The sequence below is a fragment of the Limulus polyphemus genome, unplaced genomic scaffold (assembly GCF_000517525.1).
Source record: "Limulus polyphemus unplaced genomic scaffold, Limulus_polyphemus-2.1.2 Scaffold2392, whole genome shotgun sequence".
In the NCBI taxonomy this organism is placed as follows: Eukaryota; Metazoa; Arthropoda; class Merostomata; order Xiphosura; family Limulidae; genus Limulus; species Limulus polyphemus.
In genome coordinates this window covers 27,842-39,216 of record NW_013668002.1, presented here as the reverse complement: position 1 = coordinate 39,216, position 11,375 = coordinate 27,842, and the positions used below count along the sequence as shown (strand labels likewise).

The following is an 11,375-nucleotide window of genomic DNA, read 5'->3' as shown; positions in this document are numbered from 1 at the left end:
TGAGTTCATGGGTGGCTCGCGAGCTGCATCCAGTCTGCAGGCCGTATGTTGCACATGCCTGCTTTAAATACAGAACCTCTTAGAATAAATTAGCGATAGTCAAAAATATTTGACTTAATCCTTGTCAGAAATTAATGTCCATCTCTATAATCCAACAAACCATTTTATCATCATCATGATCAGTAGCTTATATGATCACGTAACCATACTTAATTAATTAGTTATTAATATTTTATATTTCAAAATTACTTACAAAATCAAAGAAGTTATTGCTTGATTCCTTTTTTCGCTTAAACTTTTTAATTTTCTGCAACACTCTTCTGTCTCCTTTTTCTAGTTCTTCTAAGGATTTCCATTCACAATGAATGTATGAGCTACAAGATATAAAAATCCTTTTATGAAAAAACTATTGTTTTAAGTACAACTTTATATCTTTATATAAAAGTTAAACATATTCGAACTTTTCTGTATAATGAGAATGTTCAGTTTTATTGTAATCTAATTACTAAAGAAACTTATGCAATATAGGTGGAGACAACCAATGTCCCGACTTTTGATGTGTTTTATTACTAATGTTCCTGTAACCAAGCTTACAACACAATATACTATTTTCACAGAAAAGTTTATAGAGAAAACATGTGCAGGGGATTTGAGTACAGTGTATTAAAACAATTCAGAGTACACAAATCCTCAACTTTTATAGCAAACACAACTGATATAAAGTCATGGCAGAATAGAATGTATCAGAACTATATTTTGACCATTGAAAAGTTTGTTGTTTTTTGGAAGGGTATGTAACAGTCATATCTGACACAAAATATTCATACACTCAGATGATAAAGATGTGTTCATATCAAGCATATAGAATTTATAAGATGAGGATAACCCCTAAGGACTTAATGCCACTGAATAACAATGGAATATGGATTAACTTGTGGGAATTAGGTCCATTCAGAAAGACAGCTAAAATAAGTCATACTCCAGCCATTGTAAGCAACAATTGCATCTTATAACATAAATACTTGTACACAAGTTGCTTCCATGACATATCTATTCAATAATTGCATACCTCAAGTAGCTGAAGAATGAAATGGATATTCATACTATTCCATATAAAGACATACTATTAAAGTCGCTAGGTGCAGTAATATGTATTTGTGTCAATTGGACTGTTGAAATGTGTGCTGACAAATTTTATCCTTGTACACTAGATGGATTATGGAAAGTATGCAAAGACAAGTCATGTGCTTTTTGACTGAATGTGGTGACAGACTGTAACAGCATAGTAAGGCTTCAAAATAGTTTAATATAGCATAATCAATCTCTTTATATATATATATTCAATAACAAGTGTTATACTTCAATGATTTTATCTGTCTACAGCCATTTAAATTATATGTAAGAAAATGACCTTCATAAGAAAAAAATACAAGCAGGTTATCTATTAGAGTATACCTAATTTGAACTTGATTTCATAATTTAAGCAAAATCTATATGAACTTGCTACTACAATACTACATATTTTGTATAAATGTCCAATGCATGAAAACAGGAGATACAAAATTACATTTTATTTTTATAAATGTTCAGAACTTGACAAAAGACCTATTTTCATTCAATAATATCAAAATTAAGAATAAAATACTTAATTGTTTTCAATGATTCAATAACTGACAACTTGGAAAAATCATTTATATGTTTCAAACCTAAATATAATCTAAAGGCATTTAACATTGATTTTTGGGCAGAAATACAGAATGGGAAATGTAATGGCTCCAACTGGTTTTGATTTTCAAAAGCAGTTTTTTACCAATATCTCCTAACATTCACCATGGTTTGCACAGGCTAATGGAAGAAAACTAAATTCCAAGACTTTCCAGAACAAACTTCATTCTCAAAAACATAAAAAATTACTGATCTTTAACAAAACATTAACTCAAAAGTAATTAATAATTTTAATATATTTTATAAAAAATGCAGTAACAGATGTACAAAATATTCTAGAAAACAAAAACATAACATCTGAGCTATCGATTGAACTCATTAATGTATTAGTCCAGTAATTGCTGATTTGCCTTACTGGCTACAGTCCACCTCTGACAGTTGAATGCAAGTATTGTTTGTTTGTTTTGAATTTCGCGCACAGCTACACGAGGGCTATATGCGCTAGCCATCCCTAATTTGGCAGTGTAAGACTAGAGGGAAGGCAGCTAGTCATTACCACCCACCGCCAACTCTTGGGCTACTCTTTTACCAACGAATAGTGGGATTGACCATCACATTATAACGCCCCCACGGCTGAAAGGGTGAGCATGTTTGGTGGGACGGGAATGCAAGTATGCCATATACAGTGTACATCTTGCAAAACTTCTGCACATTTAGAGCAGCTGCAGTCAATGGGTTAAAAAGAGGCCTAGGAAACAAGCTAATCAAAGAAATTACATTCCATTGTTTCAAGTTTTCTGTAGTTCCACCTAGTAAAGAACTTTTAAAAGAGTTGGAAACCTTGTGGGTCAATAAAACCTTTATATTTCACTGTGGTGTTCAGCCTGTAACTTCTACAAAAACATATACCAGATCTTAAATGATATTTTCTGAATAATTTCATTTATTGTCAAGTATCAATCATCATAAGGTATTATGATTACAAGTACGATCACTATCTTTAATGGCATATATTTGACTATTTCATTTATGACAGTTGGGTTTATGACAATGATTCTACTGTTTGCCATTTATATTTGTCTCTCTCTCTCTTTCTCTTTTTATAAATGAATTTTAAGCAATAACTAATGAGGTACTTAGACTTAAAACTGTGTTAATTAATTGGTAGCATTTCCTAAAAATGGAATTATGAAAATTATGTAACATCCATATTCTTTATCCTTCAACAATTTTAATTTTTTTTATCAAACACTTTTTATGCTAATAGTACCAATCCAACCATAGTCAAATGAAACATGTTTGCTTTCAGATGGAAGTACATGCTTTTCACTGACCACTGTTGTCAAGTCCAGTTTTAAGGACCACAATTTCTAGAGATTGTCCTTCACAAAACTCTGATGAACACAGTGGTATGTCTTGTCAATAAAAATGGAAGATGTGAGAGCAATGGGGTTAATTTTCCTGATATCATAACCATTGATTTCCAAGATTTTCATGACATGATTCATATTTTACATTGATACAATAGTTACTCTTATTTTTAAAGACTGAAGATTACTTTAAAGTACTACAGCATTCTTGTACAATTGTGCAAAGATTCATCAAGCCGTAATCTTTCATCATCAGAAATTAATCATAATAGACCAAAAAGGGATCACTGAAGAAACTCTTAACAAATGTATGATATAAACACAAGAAAAGCACTTTCCCTAAGTAACTATGTGCAGTGTACTATGGCATGATAAAAGAGACTAAAGTAATGTATTAAGATATTTGTCTTGTTTTTTTGTTTTTTTTAAAAACTAAGATAATTTTATTTTGAATGATAAAGAAACTTTCATGGTAATCTTAACCATTGTTTCAAGTCTCTACTTTTAAAAATATGGTGAAAAAAAATATTCAATTTTCATAAACCAACACTATTTATCACTGATTGAAACTACAACAGACATACAACTACAATAGCCAAGGCCTAGCACTAAAGGAGGCACTAACTTCTATAATTAAAGCTGTAATTTGAACACTTCCTTAAAAGACATAAAAATGGAGACTTACTTGAAAATAACTGTCATTATATCACAAAGCATTATCTTAAAACATAAAATAATGTATTTAAATATTTCTTCATAAAATATTTCTAAAAAATTATCACCAAACAGCCAAGTCTCAAATAGAGTAATTTCAAAAACACGTAAATTGTCAATTACATAAAATTTCCTGATGATCTCACACTAGATATGCAATAAAAATAACATAAAAAAGTTATAACTGATTCAAAACAAACAAGAACTTTTCACACAAGATGCAGAACTTACAGTAATTTATACTTCACAAAAAATTCTTCAACATCAGCTTCAAAGGTTGATTCTTCTTGCACATCACTCTCAACCTAAATATTGAAGTTTAATTTCTGAATGATATCACTGAATATCTTTATTGTAAAAAAAAATATTACAGTGTTAAACTAAAGATGCTTTTTAAATGATAAAAAACACAGAAGCGGCTATCAAATTCTGACATTTGTCAACAGTGTTAAACTAGAGATGCTTTTTAAATGATAAAAAACACAGAAGCGGCTAACAAATTATGACATTTGTCAACAGCAATTAAAGTATGGCAACAATAAGAACATATTAACTCTTTCAGCCCGGGCTTAAACCCTGGGACCGACTTTGTAATCATTTTGTGCTTATTATAGTTTTCATGCTATAGCTTTTAAATTAGTATGCTAAAATTAACGAAATTTGACAGATTATCAGTAAACATTACAATGCTTTCATATGCAAAATATCTAATTTTTTTATTAAGTCTTAAGGTTTTTAAAGCAATGTTTCTCTCATGCCTCTTTTTTCTTTTCACATCTTGCCTATCTATCATGCAAAGTAATTTTCATTTTAACATTGAAAATACGTTTATGCATCAGAAAATTTTGAAATTTCACATGTAAAATCTATATAATGTCCGGATAGTTATTAAATGTTTCTTAATAAAAAAACTTTATATTTTTTTCTGTTATTCAGTAAATTTGATCTCGCAACTACCATAAAATTTAGACAATAAACATTAATTATGCCTTTTTCATTCTAGAATGAACACAAATTATAACACGAAAACATAAATGTTTAGACAAAATAGCTTAAATCTCATAACATTATACATTTATATATATTTATTATTTTTATTATATTGATCTTTCACCTGTGCCTGGCTAACAATACAGAAGTTACGACCTTTGTACTTGGCTGCTGCTTGACGTAGGTGTTGTTAAGCCTTTAAAAATTTTGCGTGTGGAGGATATGAAACAAAATATTTTTTTAGGTTTTATATATATATATTTGAATAACTAAGAGAATCATAAATTACTACATCAATACCATAGAATTCTACTATAATTTATCAAGTTTCGTAACTAAATTATATTTGGGTCTAAAAAAAAGACACAACCTACATCATTGAAATCTTGGTTCAAAAGCAAGAAATTGCAGAAGGAACATTAGAATGGCTGAGAAAACCACTAGGGGGACATTCTGAGCTTCCGATTGGTTATTCATGTCATATATAGAAGTAAGTATACATAAGGGAACATTTCCAAAAATGGAAGGAGGTGAATGGGGTGCCACTATGTTTGATTTATTACATAAGCAATATCTTAGCAAATAGAAAAGATAAGACATTCTTATTTTACATTCTAACTTGTCAATATCTGTAATTTGGGTTTCTAATTCTTATGTAACTATATACTTTGTATTTTGACTTCACGAACATCTAACCTGAACCAGTGCTGCATTCAACATACCATGTGACACACAAAAATCAATGTTTGTTTTTTAATATTTACTTTAAATTAACAAATTGATAATGTATAGATTGATACAGTTTGATACCAAACTTATTCACACAAGTTCATGAAATAGTAATTCAAAAAATTTTGAATGCAAGTCAACAAATGAGATGACATGGCCTTTCACTCGTGACCCTTTTCGAATGGGTTAAGAGATATATTGAATAAGAAAGACTTATTGAATCTGTAATATTGACATAGAAATAGATTGAATTGGAAAATATGGACAGAAAGAAGTTTAGCCTAAAATCTCAAAACGTTATACTATGATATATTAAGAAAACAAAAAGTTGACAGGTCTGATTTCCATCAAAATAACAGCTGTCAACTATTCAAATATACAAGTTATCTTTACAATACAGTAAAGTCAATGCATACAACTTACCTCTCTTTTTACTATTCGTGAGGCCAGAACCTTCTCAACTACCATTGAATCATCATGGTTTACATCCTACAGGACAAAGTTATAACAGCTATTTTGTCAAAACAGCAATGCTTAATATATTAATAAGGCAAAATAATTTTGTTCTAACTTTTGTTATCAGCATTTTCCTTACTAGAAATTATCCTAAAATTGACTAATTTACTTTACTAATAAAAAAGTTCAGTTTTTAAACGATAAGAGATAATTGAGAGAGGTACAGAACATTTTCAATATATCTTAAGTTTCACAAACTTTTAAGAAACTATACCAGTGAATAGTTTCTGTAATGTTTTCAAATACAAATTCAATAAAAACTTAATCAAAATTAAATTCTTCTTCATTTCCACGATTAGAATTTTGTTACAGAAAACTATATACTATGAGAATTAAAAAGTACCTACATTACTTTCCTGTATAATATTTGTAGCTGAATGTGAAATACTGCTATAATAATATTATTAAAACTTTCACTAATATTATAATAAAAATAATTGTTTCTATAAGTAATTTTATTAGGACAACAATGAACCTTTTGGTCCTTATTGGCTGTCCTATTCACCAAATGAAATTAAACCCTAAAAGCTGCCTCAAGGTCAACCCTTATTATTCAAATATTTATCGATCCTTCTTCCCTTATACTCTTAACTGCATCCATCACATCCAAAGATAACTCATTCGAGAGGTCAACCACTCTGTTGGAACAATAAAGGTGTCTTAGCTGAAGATGTTTTCATCCCTGCCAAAATTTATATTTGTGCCCCCCTAGTCTTAACAATCTCACCATTAAATATGAAAAAAAAAAACATGTGCATCAACACTATTAATTCCCTCAAAAATCTTATAAAACTCAATGGGTTTCCCTCTAACTCTTCTTCTTTCATGAGAGCACAAGTTCAGGTATTTATACTCTATCCTCATATGATAACATTTCCATCCCAAATATCATCCTAGTAGCCCTTCTCTGAACCCTTTCCAGCAATTTAATGTCCTTTCGAAGATAAGGAGCCCAAGAATAAACACAATGCTCCAAATGTTGCATAACCAATGACCTATGCAATGATATTATAACATCATCAGACTTGTATACAACCTAAAACCCTATACACACTGCCACTAGCAACAGCACATTGCTTAGGTGGCTTAAGTGACTGATAAACCAGAACATCAAGATCTTTATTTTCCCTAACACTGTTAAGGTTATTCCCATAAAAATGATGCTCATAATTCAAAATGTAAAATTCCATTACCTTGCATTTACTATAATTAAGAGCCATATGCCATTTGTTCACACAACTCACGAAATAATCCAAATCCTTTTGCATGGCTGTAGCATCCTCCTCACAGCCAGTGACACCCTAAACATTAATGTCATCAGCAAATATAAATAATCTATTGCCCATCCCTTCATCTATGTCATTAATGTACATCAAAAAAGAGCAAAGGTACTGACACTCAGCCCTGAGGTACCCCACTCATGACATTAATCCAGTCTGACTGAACTCCATTTAAGAACAACCCTCTGCTTTCTTCCATCTAGTTTTTTATCCAATGAGCCAATTTATTCCCCACACCTACAGAGATAAATTTTAAAAAGCCTTTTATGTGGAACCTTGTCAAATGCTTTCTGATTATCCAAATGTACTACATACACACATGTAACATCATCTACATAGACAGTAACCTCTTCAAAGAATGCCAAAAGGTTAGTAAAGCAAGATTTTACCCTAGTGAAACCATGCGGACAATCCAACAAAATTTTAAACTTTGTTAAGTGACTTTGCAAAGTGTCTTTTATGAGACTTTAAAAAGTGTTTCCCACCACTGATGTAAAACTAATAGCTCTATAATTACTGGAACAATTTTTATCACCTCCCTTGAAAATGAGGAGTAAAATTAGCTAATTTTCAATCTTCTGGCACCTGCCCAGTCTTCAAGAACTTAGAAAAAATACTATCCAATCCTAAACCTCTTTCATAACTCTTGGGTAAATATTATCTGGTCAGGGGGCTTTATCATTATTTAAACTTCCCAATTTTTACTTCAAAAGCTCAGAACTGATGTGGTCACTTGGTTAAAACATGAGTGTTGTTGCTCATAAGTATCAAGGCAGTATTTTGAATAGGATTAGAATTGGAATTTCCAACCTCAATGACACCTTATACACATGTGAGCTAAAGAGGCAAGTCAAATACTGTTAAGAGTTCAGCCACAGTTGTCCTTAATGTTGAACTATTAACCAGAGAACAGAGAGCCAACCAACAACACCCATTGCCACAAAGGCTTTATTGACTCTTTATAAAACCAAATAACAGGACTGACTGCCACTTTCATACAGTGTCCACTGCTTAAATTGTGGTGCATGTTCTATTGTGTCACTTCTAAAACCCTAGGCTGTTCAATACATAGTCTTATAATCTACACACTAGGAAAACAATAATTCTATTTCAAATGGATAGAAATGAGTAAAACATTATTTAAAATAATATATAAAACTTACCAAAACAATGGTTAATATACTGCAATATTAAAATCATTCCTACATAACAATTGCAACTGATAACATGAATTTATCTAAAACAAATGTGAGGGAAGGTAATTTACTTTACTCAACCTGTTAAACATGAGATTAAATGTCACAGAAAGTGTAGCATTCTTAATTTAATAAATATTTCTGAACAAAAATTAGTAACTTATTGTGTATTCACAGTATTTAGGTCTTATAAACACTTTCATTAAATTTTTAATCCTCTGTGATTTCACACTCATCTGTAGATATAACTGATACAGATTTTCACTCATTTGCTTATTGTACTTCTACTTATGAAGTTGTATACTTATTAATATACTCAGTCAATAGCTAACTTAATTTCCTGAAATGAAAAATATTTTAATCTCACCACAAAAATTTGAATAGCTTTATCAGAATTTTTCCCAAATTCTTGTCCATCTAAGAGATTATCATCACTAAATGCCAGTTCATCATCATCTTTATATCTCTTTCTATTTGTATTTCTTGCAGAACGTCGTTTCTAAAAATGAAAACTCCATCACTAGTGCTACATGTATTAACAAAACACACAATCACAATGAATCATTTTCTAAGAAGCAATGACAGAAAACTCTAGTGTATAATATTGTAAGTGGAAAAATATATAAAATATACTGATTTTATTTTAATTAAGATTTTTCACAAATGGGTGTTGAAACTATTTAATGTGCTATATTTATGATCTTATTTATAAAAGATATTACTTTTGTTGCTACTAAACAATTATTATTTTGGCAAACTTAACTCACAGCACAAAATCCCACTGTTCCACAACTCAATTCCTGAAAAACTTGAGAAAAAATAGTAAAAAACAAAGGATATAATTGTGAAGATTTAAAAAACTATAAAGGTTAGAGAAAAAAAAAGTTTGTTTCTACTTAAGCACAAAGCTACATAATGGTCTATCTGTGCTATTTCCACTATGGGTTTCTAAGTTGTAAATCTGCAGACTACCTGTTGTGCCACTGGAGGTGAGAAAAAGAAAAAAGAAAACTAACACCCCATTTCAATTGCATTTTACCAAGCAATCACTAACACCCTCAGTTGAGTTTTTACAAAAGTGGTATAAAACTCTACCCAAAATTTAGCAATATTTTCAACAAACACAAAAGTGAAGTTAAGAGGAAAGACAATCATATTACTGGTGAATGTGAAAAGGTATTATGGAGAAAGACAAAGATGTTCAGGAACAAGAGCAAAATAAAACAAAAATAATATCAGAAACAAAAACAACTACAGCCCTTGTAACACACACATTAGAAATTCAACACCAGATTCAGTAGTAAGAAATGCTATGTATCCATGTCAGAAACTCAAAAATAGAAGTATTAACATAATTAAAACTACAAATGTTGCAACACACAGTAACCAAAAGAAATTACAATTTTTTTCAAAAATAAAGAAAGAAAGCTAAACCACTCTATTCAAAGACACCTGATTCACCAGGAAAATTATATTATACTGGAAACCATTTCAAATTAACAGAAAGAACAAAGGCTGCAACAGATACTTGAAGAAGTGAAAAAGAAAATTATTGAAACATAAGCAATAAAATGAGACTTTTCAGGAGTAAAGTACGTCCAATCTATTAGATTTTAAATAATTATCATTTTAGCCTTAATAAACTACTAAAACTTTATACTGAGTTTTAATGATCTTACAAAACAACAAGAAATCGTATACTTAAAAAATGAACATCAACTGGAAACACCTACAATCCTGTCTTGACTACTTTAATAATACCATCTAATGTTTACCACAGAATCTTTGTACATTTATAATCAATCTTGCTTACAAAAGAATATTACAATTAATATCAGAATTCTGAGTTTGTTCACACTTTTAAGGCTGTGAGATAAGATTTGAATTTTGTTTTTAAACATTAGTTTTCTAATTACTAAACTTGTATCTTCTAATTTTAAGACTGCATAGATATTCCAAGTAGGAAATATTGTAATTTTTTTATTTTTTTTACAATGGAGCAATAAGCGAGTTAAAAAAGTAATAACATAAAATAATGTTTTGGGACAACATGGGACCTATTGGTCCATCTTGGCTGTTCCATTCTCTAAACAAAATTAAAATAATTAAAAGCTATTAAATGAATAAAATAAAATCTTAAAGCCAGCCCTTACTATTCATGTACTTATCAAGCTTTTCCTTAAACTCACTTAAATTTACTGTCTGTACAACATCTGAAGGCAACCCATTCTAAAGGCCAACCACCATGTGAAAAAAATGAAACTGTCATAGCTGAAGATGACTCCTACCTTGCCAAAATGTATACTTGTGTCCCCTAGTTCTACTATTCTCATTGTTAAATATAAAAAAAAATAATGCATCAAGATTATCAATTCCCTTTACAATCTTAAATACCTCAATCAGATCCCCCTTACTCTTCTTTTTTCAAGAGAAAACAATTTGAAAGATTTCAGTCTCTTCTCGTATGACAACCCCTCTATTCCAGGCACCATTCTAGTAACCCTTTCCAACATTTCAATATTTAATCATACACACAAGTAAATGACATTTCTCATTTCAAGTTGTTTCATTTAATTTAATATGAAGTTCAACAAGAAAATAAAATATATCTATATATATATATATATATTGATACTTACCTGAACTCCCTCCCTCTGGGGTGAAGGTGGTGGGGTTACTTCAAGATCAGAGTTGTCTGATGAACCTAGACGCTTGCGTTTTTTCTTGGAAAACTTTAAAGTCACTCTGTAGGACACCATGGGTTATTTTGTTGACTTTTTTGTAAATATTTGTATGTTTTATAATTCTTTGAATATCCTAAAATTTTTAGCATAAGACTTGACTGCTTAACGTTTCTGAAGACCCACATTTAATATTAAGCCCACGAAATGGTGCAAAGTAATCAAAATCTTTGT

General features: G+C 30.3%; 1 protein-coding gene across 1 annotated transcript in view; it reads right to left on the bottom strand.

The window, feature by feature from the left end:
• The window catches only part of LOC106466831 (chromodomain-helicase-DNA-binding protein 8-like), a 140,678-nt gene that overhangs the window by 113,663 nt on the left and 15,640 nt on the right, over positions 1-11,375 (bottom strand). The window contains 5 exon segments of the mRNA XM_022394904.1: positions 254-374; positions 3,981-4,054; positions 5,892-5,957; positions 8,828-8,959; positions 11,100-11,205. Of these exon segments, the coding sequence (XP_022250612.1) occupies positions 254-374; positions 3,981-4,054; positions 5,892-5,957; positions 8,828-8,959; positions 11,100-11,205 (499 nt within the window).